The sequence below is a fragment of the Prunus dulcis genome, chromosome 3 (assembly GCF_902201215.1).
Source record: "Prunus dulcis chromosome 3, ALMONDv2, whole genome shotgun sequence".
NCBI classification, from domain to species: domain Eukaryota; kingdom Viridiplantae; phylum Streptophyta; class Magnoliopsida; order Rosales; family Rosaceae; genus Prunus; species Prunus dulcis.
Window position 1 is genome coordinate 6,700,645 of NC_047652.1, and position 18,023 is coordinate 6,718,667.

The following is an 18,023-nucleotide window of genomic DNA, read 5'->3' on the forward strand; positions in this document are numbered from 1 at the left end:
CAATTCTTTTTCAAAAAAATACCGTTCTTGGATTTCCATCACCAGCACCATATAGCAATGGCTGAAGCACTCATTTCCGTACTTGTAGATCGATTCACTTCGATTATCCATAAACGGATAGAACACGAGGTGAAAGTTGTGGTGGGTGTAGACAGACAAGTTGAAAATATCAGAAGCAATCTCAAAGCTATTCATGCTCTCCTGGAGGATGCAGAGAAGAGGCAAGTGAAGGAGGCCAGTGTCAGAGACTGGTTGGATAAGCTAAAAGATGTATCGTACAAGATGGACCACGTTCTGGATGAGTGGAACACTGGAATTCTGAAACAAGAAATTACCATGGTACGTTTCTTCCACCCCTTTCATTAACTTTCGTTCTAGGCGAGTGAATCGGGTAACTGTTCGTCGTGACATTGCTCATAAGATTAAAGCTCTGAACGAAAAATTAACTGAAATTGCTAATGAATGAAAAAGTATAATTTTCAAGAGACAAAAAGAAGCTTTGAACAACTTGAAGTACGCCCGAAAACTTCGTCTTTAGTCGATATATCTAAGATATTTGGTCGGGAAATTGAAGAGGATAATTTAGTGAAGAAGCTGAGTGAGAGTAGTAAAGAGGAGAGGGATCCTCTAGTCGTCTCTATTTTAGGGATGGGAGGAATGGGCAAGACAACTCTTGCCCAACTAGCCTCTAATGATGAAAGGGTGAGGAACCAATTCCAGAATAGAGAGAACCAATTCCAGAATAGAGTATGGGTTTGTGTATCAGACCCTTTTGAGATCAAGGTTGCTAAAGCCATCATTGAAGGTCTGAAAAAATCTGATACCCGGATGAATTCAAATGTGTTGCAGACTCTAGAGCAATGTGTATCTGAATTCATTCAGGGTAAGAAGTTCCTCAATATTGTCCTAGATGGAGCAATTAAGGTTATCTTTGCAGAATGGTGTTTGTAGGCAGTAGGATATTGGTGACTACATGAGAAGAGGGGGTTGCAAAGATGATGGGAGAAACCGCTCACATTATCCAGTTGAAGGAGTTGAGCGAACAAAATTGTTTGTCACTCTTCAATCACTGGGCTTTTTGGGACAGAAAAAGAGATGATGCGCTTTAAGAAAATTGGAGAAAAGATTGTAAAGAAGTGTAAAGGTTTGCCTCTTGTGGCAAAGACTTTAGGGAGCCTAATGCGCTTTAAGAAAACAAGGAGAGAATGGTTGAATGTTTTGGAGAGTAAGATTTGGGAACTAGAAGAGGTCGAACAAAAAGTCTTCCAACCATTATTACTAAGTTATTATGATTTGACGTCGGTGACCAAAGCGTTGTCTCTTATTATATTGTGGTGTTTTTCCCAAAGATTATGAGTTTGACAAAGATAATTTGATTGATATGTGGATGTCACAAGATTATCTCGGTTCAAGTGAAAACAAAAAAATAGACAAAGGTCAGAAATATTCCGATAGCTTAGTAATGCGGTCTTTCTTCCAAGATTTTAAGAAAGATTGGTGGGCGAGCATTAGGAGCTGCAAAATGCATAATGCATGATATTATACATGATTTTGTGCAGTTTCTCACAAAAAATTATTGTTATATTATGGTGGATAGCAATGGTAATAAGGGGGGCAGAGGCAACATCAACCCCTTATAATGGATCGCCTGTTTCAATTTGCAAATACAAAAAGCCACGCACTCTCCTAGCTTGTGATTTGAACGTTGAAACAATAAGCTGGGATTTAATTTTACAATTAAAATGTCTTTGGACATTAAATTTGAATGGAAACTCGATTGAATAACTTCCTGAAGCGATAGGTGAACTCATTCATTTGCGTTATCTCAATCTATTGAAAAATAGTTGTTTGAAAGAATTGCCTCATACTGTTGGTAATTTATACAATCTGCAAACTTTGTGTCTCATTTATTGCAAGTCTCTTGTAAAATTACCAGCCACTATGAGAAAGCTGATTAAATTAAAGCATCTTTATACTTACCTCTCTGGTAGTGTAAAGTTGGGAAGTTTGAGAAACATGGACCAGCTTCGAGGGAGTCTTTGTATAAATGGGTTGAGTGATATAAACACTGTGAGTGAGGCTAAAGAGGCACAATTGGTGAAGAAGGAACTCCTGGTCGAGTTGAATCCGTCTTTCTCAGTAGATAAAAATTATGAGAAAAGATGGAGGGATGGACAAATCCTGAATGCCTTACAACCACATCCAAATTTGGAAGAGTCAACCATCCTGCATTACCATGGCGCCAATTTCTTTTGTGAGTTTTTGCCTCCTTTGGGGAATTTGCCGTCCCTTGAGATTTTAGAAATAAGTTGGGTGCTTGGTGTGAAAAAGGTGGGAGTTGAGTTTTTAGATTTGCAGGAGCAAACATCATCATCATCTTCATTCCCGAAATTGAAACAACTTTGTTTTAAAGATGTCCAGTGGGAAGAATGGGAAGGAGGAGCAGAGCATTCTGAAATTACAATAATGCCATCTCTTTCCTCCTTAACATTGTGGAACAACCTTAAGCTGAAAACACTGCCGGACTTACTGTGGAAGACACCAGTTTCTGGAAATCAGTGATTTTCCGATTCTCAAACAAGATTTTGAAAGAGGAAGCGGCAAGCTGTGGGACAAGAGACGTCTCACATCCCAAACATTAAAATTAACCATCAGTTTGTACGACAAGACGGAGTTCCGATCCAACCAAACTCGAAACAGAGTCAGAACTGATGACGACGACCACGGGCTCTGCCATTCTCATCCACCTCTTCTTGCTGCATTGGTAATTAAGTTAACTCGTCATGTTTACTTTGTTTTTCCCTCCAGTTCCTTCTTTGTCTATGACCATCAGCTTTCTCTGTTTCTTTCTTGTTTAGTAGTATTCTCAGATAATCGCTAGGAAGAAGGTATCTTCTTGAACAAGCAACGTCATGTGGCTGCACATAATCTTGTATGTATGAAAAGGTAACTTTTCTTTTTTCTAATGATCCCATCCACAAGAACTTGTAATTTTTCTCTACGCTATTCATATTAACTGAACATGTGACTATTCATTAAATTCCTTCAGGTCTGTCAAAAACTTGAGTTGTAGAAGAAATATTGCAATTACTTACTGTCACTGATATTGGAAATCGAATGAGTACCGCTGCTTCCTTAATTATATAGCCTGATCAAGATGGACTTGGAAAGATGCCTTGCGATTCTTTGAAGGACTTGTGGATCACCAAGGTACTGAACAAGTTTTGTTAATTTCCAACCACTCTGGTAATTTACATCCTCACTTCAATTATCTTTAGTGAAAAGTAAATTGTATGCCTGCGGCTTACAGTTCTTGTATCGCTCCTCTACTTCAATGATGTCGTTACAAAATTTGAGGATGCTAGTTCTTCATGACAGTGATTTTTGCGAGTTTTTGCCTGCTTTGGGGAAGTTGCAGTGCCTTGATATTTTGGAAATAAGGTGGATGGGATGTGTGAAAAAGGTGTGAGAGTTGAGTTTTTAGAACCGCAGCAGACATCATCATATTCATTCCGAAACTGGAACAACTTTTGTTTCAAGATATAGGGGTGTGAGAAGAATGGGAAGGAGGAGAAGATCAGAACTGATGATGGTGACGGGCTCTGCTATTCTCATCCACCTCTTCTTGCTAAATTGGTAATTAACCCATGATATTTACTTTGTTATGTTCTGTATTTCCTCTCAAGTTCCTTTTTTATCTATGATCATCAGATTCCTTTGTTTCTTTCTTGTTTCATATTCTCCGGTAACCACTTGGAAGATCTTCTTAGAGAAGCAATGTCAAGTGGTTACATCCAGCTTTTGCAGCTGTATGCCCAACACCACATAATCTTCGGTGAGAAGGTAATTTCCTTTATTTTTCTTTTTTTTCCTAGGCTGTTCATATCAACTCAACATGACTATTCATTAAATTCCTTCAGGTCTGTCAAACTTGAGTTGTAGAAGAAATAGTGCAATTACTGCTCTTGGCAATGACTGCTACCTTACTTGTATAACCTGATCAAGATGGACTTGGAAAGATACCCTGCGATTCATGACAGACTTGTTCATCACCAAGCGTATATTCGCCTTTAATGTACTCATTGGAAAAGTTATGTTTCTGTCATGCCTTCTAAACCTGGCTTAAAACTGTAACATAAAACAGTATATTGTCGTTTAATCTCTCGCATCCTTCCATGTGAATGCAGGGGTGACAGGATTGAAACCTTCAAAATCTCATTTCCCAAGAAGCATTAATGGCGGCAGTATTGAAACTTTCAAAATCTCTCGCACCCTTCCTTTAATTGTTTCCATTTGAGAATTTTGAAGATCAATTTAAGTGACCTGGGTAGTTCCCGGAAGTATTAATTAGTAGTCTGTAAACTAATGGCAGCAGGAATAGACTTCAATCATGTATAAAAGAACCTTATTGTGCATATGGTTGGAGGTAGATGTGGGTTTCCATATTCTCTTCAACTATAGCTTTATAAATTCTCTCTGCTTCATGTTGAGTTTTGTTCCAAAATCTAGTTTGGAATGAAAAGCTTCCCAGGCATGGTTCTTCTGTCTCTTTTTTAGAGAATTGGTATTCAATGGAAATAACAGATTGTATCCATCTGCTTAGTAATACTGATTTCCTTGGTTCCTTGTTCCCCAAGAACAAACTACTTATTTTTTGTTCTACATTCGGTTGGGGCCTGATATTTCTACAAAACAGTGTAAATACAAGATCACAGTAAATTTTACAACACATTGATATATTTTTGGAGTTCCATAGGAATGATAGGGCAGGACATTACAAATGCATCAATATGACATGAAATATTCCAAGAATACTGCCTCAACGAATGGTATTGAGATGGTTCGTTGAGTTCTGTGAGTTCTGAAATCTTTGATTTGTCATTTCTTCAGCTATTCTAGGTTTCACATCCCCCAAGTTCCAACTAAGGCAGGCTGCTCAGCGTGACGGCCTGGGTCTGTCTGCCAGGTTATTTTTTGTCATTCCCTAGGAGGGGAAGGGGAAGGGGAAGTATTATATTGGGCTGCCTCTAGATTGTCGCCTATGTGAATCGAATCCAGGTGCACTTGGGTGGAGGGGGAGGGGAAGAGTTTAGCCCACTTTTTCACCGTGGTGCCACCCTATGTGGTGGGGTCTCCCAGGTTTACTCAAGTAGTGTTGTATTTTGATTGGGGCCCCGTTGGGAGAGAGACTTCCATATATATGGGCTTCGGTACGCTTTATGTCTTGTTTGGCCTTTGGTTGGCTTACGTTTGGGCACCATGCTTAGATGTCTCAAATTTGATTTTATTGAGCCTACTTTTGTGTAACTGCCCTATTGTAATATTTCCTTGTTAATGGAACTTCTTTTCGACAAAATTAAAACAAACAGAAAATAAAGCATGAAAGGAGACTTACTTAAAATATTGCTAAAGTTGCTAGGAACTTGGAAAGCTAGCAGGAATGGAGAACATTGAAAACGAAGGAAAATTTTGTTGGAAGCTAGAGTGCAGGAGAGCAATGTTCTTCTCAACCGTGCTCCCAAGTTTGCATGGAGATGCTTACTTATACACAAAGGAAGGATCCTAAGACATTACATGATATTTATTTTACCATCAAATGTTGCTCAAATGTTGTTGTGGCTTGCCTCTTTCCTTTCGCTGACTTGGAAGAAATAACTTTCATTTGTGAAAAGATGCTTCCCTCGTGGCTACTTTCTATTGTATTGGGATACTGAGTTAGGCCGGGATTCCCGTTTCATCCAAGTTTTTCAGTATCCTCAAATAAAAGAAAAAAAGACGCATCAATGCTTGAGTTGTGCAGGATTGTACAGTATTAGGAAGCTTCAGTCGACTCACCTTCCTAGTTTGCAAGCTTTGCAGCAGCAGCATGGATAGAAAATGATGTGTTTAAAAGCATTATGGAATGTAGGGAAAATTGTGTACGTGGTAATTTGCACATGAATGTTGTTTTCAAAATGTATATTTATAAGTTAGAAGTAGGGTTTTAGAAATTCTCTCCATGCTCATGCCAAGCTTATCTATTGTTGCACAGAAGAAAATGGGGATAGCCTTCCTAAGATTGTGTCCATGAAAATAACTGTTGTATACCTTCTTCATCTTTTTCACTCCACATTGTGCATTTTCAATTATTTACGATATCCACTTTTCCTTTATGACATTTACTTTTTTGTTGTTTTGTGGTACACGTAAGAGTTTATGCATTTTCTTTGACGCTTTTTCTATTGTCACGGTTTGACTTTTCGTCATAGATTCATGGGTGCGTCCTCATTTCTGCATATAAAGAGAGGGTTATGTCACGGAGACCACATTATTGTAACGCATTGTATGCCACCACCCTCTAATAGTGGAAGAGTCGGGTGAAACAAGTATGTCGCACCGCTATTAGACAAGTGGTACACAATGTGATACAATAATTTCTCTCCCTAGCATTTGCCTAAAGAGAAACCGAAATCTTAAAAAAGGGCAATGTGGTACAATAATGTCTTCTCCCTACCATTTTCCTCAAGAGAAACCAGAATCTTAAAAAAGGGCAAAGGTCCATTATTATCCTACAATGACTTGCAGGTTAACATCCAACTAACAACAGCCGAAGTCAAAGAAAAGAAAACTGAGACAGCAACGGAAATTGACATAGAAAATTAATAAGAATTATGTATTCATGATCAATTGGAAGACGAAAGCATAAGGGAGAAACATTAAACTCTTCCTTTCTGACGCAGAAAATAAATACATGATCATTGCCAATACTCCTACAGCATTTACCTTACTGATATTCTGAACCAACATGTTAAATCTACATATCTGCATATCATTCATTCCTTGAGTAAATTACATTGCATCAAGAACACAAACTGCAGCAATACATAACAACAATGTGTTAAAAAAAAAAAAACAAAGAACAAAAAGGCAAAAATGTGTCGAAGGAATATAAATACCACTCTTACGAAAAATAGCAAGTAGTCAAATGCAAAATACCTATATTTGGAATGGGCCAGCAAGCCAAGCATGTAAAAGAACTTGTGCTCTGCCAGCCTTTTGATCATCTCTGTGCTTGATCTGACCCTGCAGTTCCAACTTGAGTAGCTGGCATACCGCTTGCTGACCCATTTTCAACGGGTGGAGGCACGCCCCATTTGCCTTCAGATTCAAGGGGCTCAAAGACGTGAACAGCACCATCCGATAGTCCTAATGCGAACTGATTTGGTTCTTGTGGATGTGCCGCAATCACGAGGGGCTGTACGTTATTACTGCAAAAGGGGAAGCAAAGTGCTGGAGTCAAGAACTGTCAACACAGCTATCACAAACCTGGGAGGATTTAGATTTCCCAAACCGGTATCTTGACATTTATACAGAAAAGTAATCAAAGAGGCATGCTACAAATAGAATGACTGGTACAAAGATTTCCATTTTTTTTTCAGTCTGAAGTCCAAAGATGATCTCCTTAGTTGAAGCAAAGATGCATGGATGAGTTAATGTTTGCATTTCAATATTGATTTCATCAAATGCGTAGTTAAAGCTCATATACCTATATATATTGGAAGAAAACTTCTGTGATTAGAATGCATATAGAGATTATGACACTAATGTATGGTTGACGCCTCGAAGACAAGTGTCGTTAAATTCCTATTCTATTAGGCTGTGTAAGCAACCAAATTTTGGGTTTTTATAGAAGTGGTAAATTAATCATACAAGTGGGGAGCTAAAATTGGTAATTTTTTCTTTAAAACGTTACAAAGTTCAGTATTCGTTTCATCATATGCAACAATTCTAGCCATACCATGAAGTTACATGATAGCATAAACCACCCTCCACCCAGGACGGGGGGGCACAACCAGATTAATAAGTGTATGTTCCAAAACCTAACATTAAAATCGTGTTTAAACTCTTGTTAAGCAAAATCAGGTTTAAACATATCCTGGACTTGTAAAATAATACTGAACAAGTACCACCCAAATTTAAATCTTGAAAAGCACCATTGAAATAAAGGTGGAAAGTCAGTTGAAGTTGGGCAACAGAAAGAGGGAATTACCTGACATTAGCAGGAAGATAAACAGAAGGATTAATACGACATCGTAGTCTGAGATTTGCAGCACTAAACACACACACGGTTGCATCTAAAAAGCTGGCATATACAAGCTGGCTGTCGCATGAGAATGTTGCATGGGAAATTGGTGCAGCAGAATCACGTGGGACCCACTAAACAAGCAAGAGGAAAAGGAATTTAAATTTAAAAAATACTTGGAAGGACACTCATAAATCTCCATGACATGCACCTAGAGACAAATGTACCTGCTTTACACATTCTAGTTTTGTTGTTTCATATATGGCAAGTTGAGTCTCATGCACAACCAAGAAGTGCATCTGGTCCTGATGAAACTGTACACGCGTGTCTGACTGTGAAGCTGTTGTTCTCCCAGCTGGAAGCGGCAAGAATCTGGACTTCTGCTTTTCCCATCCATCAGAATTCCATACACAAAGCTGAAGGAGAAAAAAGAAATAATAACCAAACTACTATTAGTGATTTAAGAATTACTTCACAAGGACCTGATTACATTTACACAGAAATACTTTTGTCATGGTAATTCCAGATTTAACAATTGACCTAAACTTTTTAAGGAGAAAAATGGAGTCGCTGGAAAGTTTAGCGAACAAGCTTGAATAGGACAAATAAATGCATGTTGAATCAGAAACTAGAACACTGAACACACTTATAAAAAAATAACTATTAATAAAAGGCCACACTTATAACAGTTAATTTGTTTCGAAGCCTGTCACAGAAATTATCTCACTTTGGTAAGATAAGCATATTTGGGAGCTTGATTCAATTTCAGTCTACCGCAGAAGGAAAACCATATAAGAAAATATTAATTCAAGGTACAAAAGCTGATTAGGTTCTAATACCTGAGCATCTGCTCCTGATGAAACTAGCACATTTAGTACATGAGAGAATGCTAGGCCAGTTATTCTTTTAGAGTGACCTTTAAGCTTGCTCTTAACCTGCATCAGGAAAATTAAAACTAAATAATAGCCATCTCAAACAGCAGGTGCTGAGATAAATTGTCCACAGGTTACATCATACCTCATCTACACGGACATTATATATCTGAATAGTGGAATCATCCATTCCAATAGCTATAATATTGTTATCTTGAGGGTGGAAAGCAAGAAACGTTGCAGCAGGCGGTGGCGGCATGAAAGTTGTCATTGTCTGCAGTTGCCAAAAAGAAATTTTAATGAGTATAATGAAAAAATATACATATGGAAAAATCGAGCTAGCTACTCTGAAGGCGTGTTACCTTAAATGTCATCATATTAAATAGGGAAATCTTTCCACCAGATGCTGACATTACATAAGAATCATTCTTGGACAAAGCGAAGCAAGGAACAGCTTCTTCAGGACTTGTGTCAGCAATATCATTGGTCATTAGAATGCCACTAGAGGGTTGCCAGAGTTGAGGTGAAACACTAGCAGTTGCCTGCAGTGTACATCAGTTGTATTGATAATATGAAACTCATCTTTTAGATTTATTATGAAAGAACTACAAATGATTGATGGAAACTACTATGCATCTACACACCTTGCTAGCAGAGTTACGCTCGCTCCTCTGCCATTTCCAAAGCAAATGTATGGCATTTGATGCTAATGCCAAAATGGCACTTCCTGAATTAGTATAGATTAACCTCGATATCTGAAAAACAAAATCAAGGAAGCTAATGAGCATATATTGAAGACAGAATGTGTCCCATTCAGAAATCCCATTGATACAGCATCATAAATGCAAATGAGAATTTAGACAGCCCATGTGGGAACCACTTTAAGTCCATGTGGACCCCACGGAAATGTAAATAGAAAGTTTCTTCTTTACATCAAGTCTTTCTAAGACCTGAATTAATTGACTCTTTAACAACTCTTGATAGTTACTCTTAGATTGACCCTTTGGGTTATTCATTTGTTTTATATTGACCAACCCTTTGCTCACCACAGACATTTCTCTTTGGATGAAAAGGAGCCATTGTCAAACTTGTGCAAACAACCTTAGTCTTAGGCTTCCAAAGAGGATGTTCTTTTTATAGCTAAGTTGTTGCTGCTCCATGAAGTTGGCCTAATCACATGCTTCGATGTGTTTGATCAAAATATCATATATGATTTCCATGTTTTTAAGTATGAAAAGACGAAATCACAGGAAGCACCATTCTGAAAATAAAATATTTCTTGTAAATGAGCCAAGGTCGTGGCCAAGAAAAAGGCCATAATGTTTTCCACACACAATGAATATAGTAAACTGTAGAACACAATGAAATATTTATGGTGCAATGAAGCAGGACCAGGGATATTATAAATCCATCAATATGACGTGAAATCTTCCAAGAATGAAGGCAGTTCGCATATATCATACCTTGGTCACTCTCATGTTTTCAGGTAGCCTCAAGGAACGACATTGAGAAGGTTCGTTGATTTCTGTGAGTTTCCAAATCTTCGATTTGTCATTGGATTCTTCAGCTATTCTAGGTTTCACATCCCCCAAGTTCCGAGCATCCCCATTCTGGTATGAATAATAGTTTGATTAATTAGAAGAATTATAACTGCATGTATTTCAACTCTAAATACATATAAATAAAAGAAGCAATTTAAAATAAAAATGCATATGGAGCAAAGTAATGACGGTCCAATATATACAAAAGAAGACGCATATCCAACGAACCATTCCAGAAATAGAAACTGCAGATGCACTTCTGTCAGCCAGACCAGCACTGGTAGCAGCAGCTGCTGCTGCTGCTGCAGCAACTGAAATAGGGTTTATTGCAGGCTGAAAGAGGTCGAGTGTCAGCAAAAGCTAATTTAATAAAGGATAAGGTACCAGAAAAACTAATCATATGACGAAAAAGAAAAAAAACTACCTTTGTCACAACTTCAGAGGTCCTTGATGCATCGTAAGAAAGATGATTCTCAAATGTTCGTAACAATCGAATTCCATCTGCATTTGCCAATACTTTAATCCCATTCTCATTGGCAGAAACAGCCAAGAGACTGCCATCCTTGTTAAAGCGGATACGAGGGCTTGCCTAGGAATTAAGAAGGGTAAAGAAGATGAGCAACTACTATTTTAGATCGCTATTATTTCAATTTACTTGAAGGGAATGAACCTACTGGGAGGCCTCCATCAGCATCAACAGTTGTCAGAAGCTGAATATTGTCCATGTCCCAAAATTTAATAGAGAAATCATCACCAGCAGCCAAAAATCGGTTTTTAGTAGTATCGAATTGCACAACACCAAAAGAACGCTTGCGGAAGCCTTGATAGGTCCTCTTCACGGCCCCTTCACTTTCATTCCATTCAACAATATATGACTCACCATCTTTACTTGTCCCACATGAAAAGAGCCTGCAAAAATTCACCCACCACAAAAAGACAATAAGGGAAAAGAATTAAATAATCATATAGTCTGCCATCCATCAAAATTTAAAGAACCAACCCTGAGCTATGTATACTAACCTTGTACCATCAGCACTGTAAGCCATGGTTGTGCACCAGCGACCAGGAGCATCATAATCAACCCGAGATCCCAAATTGTCATACAACCAAGCCTTTATCTTTCCATCCAATGCTGTTGAAAAGATAAACTGAAGCACAAAAGTGAAAAATGAGCATCAGAAAAGGAGAGTGGGAACCAGAGACAGAATGGAAAGGTGGTAAGAATGAAGACCTGAATGTTTTCCTTGTAGTGTGGGCAGACAGAATAAACAGGAGCCTCATGACCTTCAAAAGTATACTGTTTTGCACCAGTCGTAGCATCCCACACCTAAATTTATAAACGGAATCAGCAAGGAACAGAAAACGTTCTTCCAATTAGACAAGCAAACATGTTAGACAACTAAACAACCTTGATGTTCTTGTCATCCCCGCAGGTAATTACACAAAGCTGTTTATTGGGGTGGGAGAATGCTAAATCATTTACTCCACCAACATGAGCATCAATCTAGGACAGTAATTTCAGAGGTCAGCATCAGTACAGGAAACTCAGTATAGCAAAAAGTGGAAAAGAACTGAAATAGTATCTTCAATATATACCTCTTGGTGCTGTCGTATATCGTCACCCCCATGATAAGAATATATTTGAACAATGTGCCTTGAGTAAGCAACACCTGTATTTGGATTGTAAATAATAAATAAATAAAGATCTAATTTACTACTTCAATAATTATAGTGTGCATATCACATTTACCACAGGTACTTCGATATTGTCAAGCTTACCAAATAAAGAACCATCAGGACTCCATATCACACGGTTAACAGATACGCCAGGATCCTTAACTAGAGCAGCCTGAATTTCATGAAGACATTTACTATTCAGTCAACCAAACAATACAACCATAGAAAATACAGAACAAAGTTTTTTTTTTGTCATTTATGAACAAGGATAGAAGGGGAAAGACCTGCAGAGGCATTGAACATGAACTAAGATCCCAAACTTTGAAGTTCCTCAAAACTAGTCGCTCCCTAGATCCAACTTCCCACAGCCCTATGTCCCCCACATTAGTACCAACTGCAGCATCACAGGAAGAACAGTCAAACGTCAAAAGATATGAACAGAAAGCAACTAAGGGACAAACCAACTATCAAACAAGGCTCTACAGCCTGAAGGTCTGCAAATTTTAAAAAAAAAAAATTAAGGAGCTACTGTAAAAATACAAACCAAGAAGCAGAGTTTGCTGTAAAGGATGAAAATCCATGCTCATGGGAGATGAACCCTGATTCAAAGTCCGTGTGACATTCTTTGGCAAGTCATCAGGTGCATTCAAAGCTTGACCATGACCATGACCCGGAAATGTTACTGGCAACATGTTAACAGGGAGATTTACCTGCTCAAAAGAACAAATACCAATAAAAGGTAAGCCAGGAAGAAGATAACGATCATCGTTCAAAATTTGATCTATACAAATATGTGCATACTTCAGAAGACAGCCCCATGGGCCTTGTTCTTTTAGATACATGATCAGAATCCCCAGACGGGTACTCTACAGAAGGATTAGTTGGGGGAGTCCTTGGATGTTTCAAGGCAGCTGCACAATGTAATGAAACACCGCAATCAGAACCATTCAACCATGTCATGAGCATCGTGATAAAACTAAGAGCCTCAGTAGTAACAAAAGGATATCTTACCTGTAATTGATGGAGCACCAAGACCAATAGCTCCTCCTTCAGAAGCAGCTGGATGAGTAACAGTGGAAGGATTAGACATCCAACCTGCAAGGGGTATTGGAACTGGGGCTGGTGTAGGTTGAAAAGGCTGAAATGCAAAGCCCAACAAATCAATAAGATCTTTATAACAAAATAATTTTATTTCTTTTCTTTCTAAACGAAAGGGAATGTTTAATTCCACACAAGAAGTATTTTTATTACAAGAGTTGCTACTTTAGTAATATATCGCCAGTTAAGCTAGATTACCCACCCCATGTGCACCTAGCGGAGGAAATCCTCCGGCTTTTGGTAAGGATCCAAGCAGTGGATTGTTTGCAGGTGATGGAGCCCGCGCACCGTTCGGTTGTCCACACGAGTGATCCACAAAAAGAGTTTTTATATCTGGATTTGGTCTTGGGTTCTTACAAAGCTGATGCTGCCAATTTAAGCTTTAATTTGCAGAAGGAAAATTAGTTACCCTCAGCACAACCAGAAAGTCCAAAATTTTCACAAGTAATAGTTCATAGTGTGTAAAACTACTTAGACACCGTTCACCCAAAAAGAAAAAAAAAATCTGACACCACAAGCTGGAACAAGCAGTGATGTGCTAGTGTCAATGCAGAATCTCCAAAATTGGTTCACAGCACATGTTTTAGGCATTGCAAGAAAGTTGATGATTTCTTCTGCATTTTTTTTGTCAAGTTTGATGATTTCTTCTTTGTCTCCACAGCACTCAATGTCATAACCAACTTTTTGAATAGCAACAATTATAATGTAGTGAACAATACAATTTTGTGCTATGAACTTGATGAAATTTCATTCTGAACGCCATGGAAGACAAATGCACTCACTCCATACATGAAAACATTAAAATAAGATCACCACTTGCAACAGCATCCATAAGTCACTGAAGTGCACAGCTAATCTTATCCTACTGAAGTCGCGGTTTCAGAGAAATTACCTTTGGTTAATGAGAGTCCGTAGTCTCGAATTTTTGAGGTTGGGGAATTGCAATTTATCACGGAATAAGGGATTTGCTTCAATCAGTTTCTTAAGTTCAACCAGCATAATTGCCCTGGCAGACTTTGTATCTCCGTACTTGGATAGTTGTTCATTCTCCCTATAATGCAAGATACCATTTTTCAGTGCATGATGCTACAACTGGTGTTCGACTAAGATTTTATTCATATAACACAATTCTCATACCTAAAATTCTCCAATGTCAAGAGCTGGGTGATTTCCTTGAAAAGTTCTTCATTGAATGTGGCAAAAACCTTTAAATCCTTTACTAGTATATCCACAGCTTTGGACCGATCATGCCTATTAAAGTCCAAACAGTCTCATTTATATGCAATCCAACCACAGAATTCCTCAATGCAGACAAAAATTTCCCATGAAAGTTATGGTTGCAATAAGAGAACTGAACTGAAAGTGAAACATAATAAGCTTACTTGTCCAATGCCTCAAGATACTTCTGTTTACGTATCTCAAAAAAGATTTTCATGGAATACCGGTTATCGTCCACTTTAGTGAATCCGGACAGGTACTTTTCAACTTCATCCCAATTACCATTATGCACCTCATCCTCAAAATATTTCATATTGAAGAAAAACCCAGATTCCTGCTCCAGCCTATTTACATCAAAATGCAATTAATGATGCAGTATCAGTACACAATCAGCAAGTATAAAAATAAAAACTCATTAATTAAAAAATTAAAAATATATATAGAAGTTAGCCCACTTGTGTACAGTCTCTTTGAATTTTTCCTCATCTAGAAACTGTAAGATCAGGAACACAAGCTCCCTGCTGAGAGAAGACATCTTGACCCCTCGTCTTTGATTCCAGAACCAGAAATATCACTAAGATTATAACTAGATCTGCAAAAATAAAATAATATTATAAATCAAATCAATATGAAAAGGGTCAACTTAAATAGCCCAAAACTCAAAATAAAATTAAAAAATTAAAACAAACAGCCAGCAAAAATTCAAAAGGTGCATACCCAGAACTAGATCATACGACTAAAACACCATTTTTACCAATTATTTCAGAAATTTGACTACACATCGACATAAAATTCAGGTTTTTTATTAAAAAAAAAGTCATAAAAATATTAACTTTTTTTAGGATCAAAGAGGCAAAGAAAGCAGCTTTAAGGCCCATGTAGAATCGAAGATGCAAAAGAAAAAGGTATAAATGAGCAAACCCCAAAGAAAATATCAACCCAAAAATACCCACCAAATAAAGGACTTTAAAAGAAATTAAAAGTTAGAGATTCCAAAACAGAGAGAGAAGCTCTCACCTTGAGAACCAAATCAGAACAAACAACCACACATCCAGAAGACGAAGAAGAGAGAGAGAGAGAGAGACAGAGAGACAGAGACAGAGCTCAGAGAAAGCTTTCTCTCTCTAGAAACTTATAGTAAACTCTTTCTCTCTCCAGAAATTTTTGTATTTATATATAGAGAGAGAGAGGAGACATTAAACTTGCAGAAATGGGTGATTTTTATAGGAGGCGACAGATAAGGAGGATGATAAGTACTTCTGCTTATCAACTCCTAAAGCAATAGGTTATGAGCTTATGATAGGTACTCGTAATATGTAGATTGACTTATAAATAGGTACAAATGGAGACGGGTCCCACTTAGCCGGCTACATTTGTCGAGTTCATCGGCGCGGAATCTGTAGCTGACAACTGTCCTTCAGCTAATATAGAACCAGAGCCAGAGAAATACTCAATACTTCCCCGTTCAGCCTACAAAGGCAATATATACCGTTGGATTCATCTAAGAGTATTGACCAGGAAATTTTAAGATATATCGACGGCTATAATTCAACTAAAGCCCAGCCGAAAAGGAGGTGGAAAGCGATTTTTACTACCATCAGATCCCCTCAATTAAACGACAGGCTTTCTGGACGGTCTCCAAAAATGTTCACCCTCAGATTTTGGAAGTTATTACAGAGCATGCCACTAGGCCACTCCCGGTACTTATTTATATCACGTGATACAGTGAGACAGGACATGATTGCGATATGAGATATGAAGTTGCGAAAGAGTTGTTCATCTTGGAGGCGATAAAATGCGGATCGTATCGCGTTATATCGGGATTTGGTTTGAAATTTATTGTGGCAATAATTTAATTGATGGATGGTTATCGAAGATAATGATATAATAAAAGGTGCGGTTTTCTAGTCGTGACGTGGGGTTTTGTCCATCTCAGTCTCAGGAGTACGTAGACCACTAAAGCATCAACTATTTTAAACAAGGAAAATGTCAATCTAAGCATGCCGTCTCTTTCTCTTTCCTCTTTTTTTTTCTTTTCAGAAAATTATATCTGACACCACACAACACACACCATCATGCATGTAAGAAAACAAAATCATCAAATTAAAATACATTTGTATACATATATATATAAATTTTATTTGAAATCACGAGGTGTGGTGTAGTTGGCAAACAGTTACATTTAGTTGACAAATTACCTGGTGCTTCGGGTTTGAAACCCGTTAGAAGCATTTTGTGGTCAGAGATAAATCAAATCCTGAATAAAAATTAATCACACTCTTCATATATGAAGACACCTCGTAGTATTTATTAAAAAAAAATTATATCTGAAAAAAAGGCCAATGAATAGATAAATAATATATATATATTTATATTTATATTTTAAAAAAAAAAGAGAAGGTCAAAAGTCTCACGCGCTGTTGTTGGCCGTGGTGTGCACGAGACACTCGGCAGAGAAACAAAAGAAATTTGGCGTATGCGCTGTGTCAGGTGGGCTCTTTTTTTTTCTTTTTTCTTTTTTCCCTCGTACAACTCTTCTACAGTTCAACTGCGGTCACAGTTTTCCATGGCGTAGTGTTTGTTGTGGCCCTGACTTTGGACTTCAATTTTGGAATAATTTCCTAGCGATTTCCAGCTCATAATTTCATTTTATTATTTTATTTTGGCATGCACTGTCGGCCTTTCCTTTCCGTTGGATGCCCATATCCACATATGAGAATGCCATCAAATGATGAAATTCGGTGCCTTTCCAAACCAAGAACCAGCCTTTCCTAATGTGTAAACAAAACCGCGCAAGAAAATGAGTTACGTAAATACAAATTTTTAGACATTTGTGGAGAGAGATTGTCTTTTATGGATACAAGCGATATTAAAAGATGGGAGAATCGAAAGTAGAATCTCGAATACAAGAGTAACTATTTTTAAATGAAAATATAGCAATTCCCCAATTATTTTTCCCACAAAAGTTTCATATATGTCTTTAATATGAATCTTCTATCATTTGAGGAAAAAAAAATTTGTGCAAAACTTATTATGTTGAACCTAGCCACCATTGATCTTCCTTTTCGTTTCCTTCGTCAAAGACCCAAGCTTGGTTGGATTTTTTTATTTTTTTGGTCAAGAACTTAGATTGATTGAGACCCCATAAAATTGATTAAGAAAAGGAAAGGTGTTGGTAATGCCAAGGAAACTCATTACACATTAAAGAAACCCATCTTGAAAGAGACCATTTATCCGTACGGCTTGTTTTTTGTTTCAGTTAAACACAAGAAAACAAGTATGAAAGGAAACCGACAATGACCCTTGTATTATTTACTCTCGCAGCTCTTACACAAATTAAGCCGTTTTGTATGGTTAATTTTACATGTGAAAAATTATAGATACAATGAATGTGCATTTTCTTTTTTTCTAGAAATTTGTGCACGGATTCTAATATAACGGTTCTTTTTACTACAAGTGATAGTTCAAATTATAGGAGAGGAAGGTTTATGACACACACTACTAATGTGTCATGGAAATTTGAATCTAAGATCACTGATCTGCAAGTTAAAACTT

General features: G+C 37.6%; 1 protein-coding gene, 1 long non-coding RNA gene and 1 pseudogene across 4 annotated transcripts; 2 read left to right on the forward strand and 1 right to left on the reverse strand.

The window, feature by feature from the left end:
- Window positions 1–57: 57 nt before the first annotated feature.
- On the forward strand, window positions 58–1,482 carry LOC117621643 (annotated as a pseudogene).
- Window positions 1,483–1,615: 133 nt separating this feature from the next.
- Window positions 1,616–4,571, forward strand: LOC117620744. 3 transcript variants are annotated; one of them, XR_004584849.1, is made up of 6 exons: window positions 1,616–2,764; window positions 2,859–2,946; window positions 3,050–3,210; window positions 3,379–3,636; window positions 3,761–3,843; window positions 3,921–4,571. It is a non-coding gene; the product is annotated as an uncharacterized LOC117620744 (long non-coding RNA). The 3 variants fall into 3 exon arrangements; XR_004584848.1 differs by having other exon boundaries at window positions 3,311–3,843; XR_004584847.1 differs by having other exon boundaries at window positions 3,379–3,843.
- Window positions 4,572–6,608: 2,037 nt separating this feature from the next.
- Window positions 6,609–15,715, reverse strand: LOC117620771 (protein TOPLESS). The gene is made up of 27 exons (XM_034350972.1): window positions 15,486–15,715; window positions 14,924–15,060; window positions 14,633–14,812; window positions 14,388–14,501; window positions 14,143–14,301; window positions 13,453–13,630; window positions 13,164–13,290; window positions 12,954–13,063; window positions 12,697–12,862; window positions 12,437–12,546; window positions 12,255–12,324; window positions 12,072–12,145; window positions 11,884–11,979; window positions 11,707–11,802; window positions 11,496–11,623; window positions 11,150–11,384; window positions 10,900–11,064; window positions 10,704–10,808; window positions 10,398–10,544; window positions 9,579–9,689; window positions 9,297–9,476; window positions 9,080–9,208; window positions 8,902–8,997; window positions 8,290–8,478; window positions 8,030–8,196; window positions 6,976–7,247; window positions 6,609–6,851 (listed from the first exon to the last, which is right to left on the reverse strand). The coding sequence occupies exons 2-26, from the start codon at window positions 15,001–15,003 to the stop codon at window positions 7,040–7,042; spliced, it is 3,420 nt and encodes a 1,139-aa protein (XP_034206863.1). The 5' UTR covers window positions 15,004–15,060; window positions 15,486–15,715; the 3' UTR covers window positions 6,609–6,851; window positions 6,976–7,039.
- Between the last annotated feature and the right edge of the window lie 2,308 nt (window positions 15,716–18,023).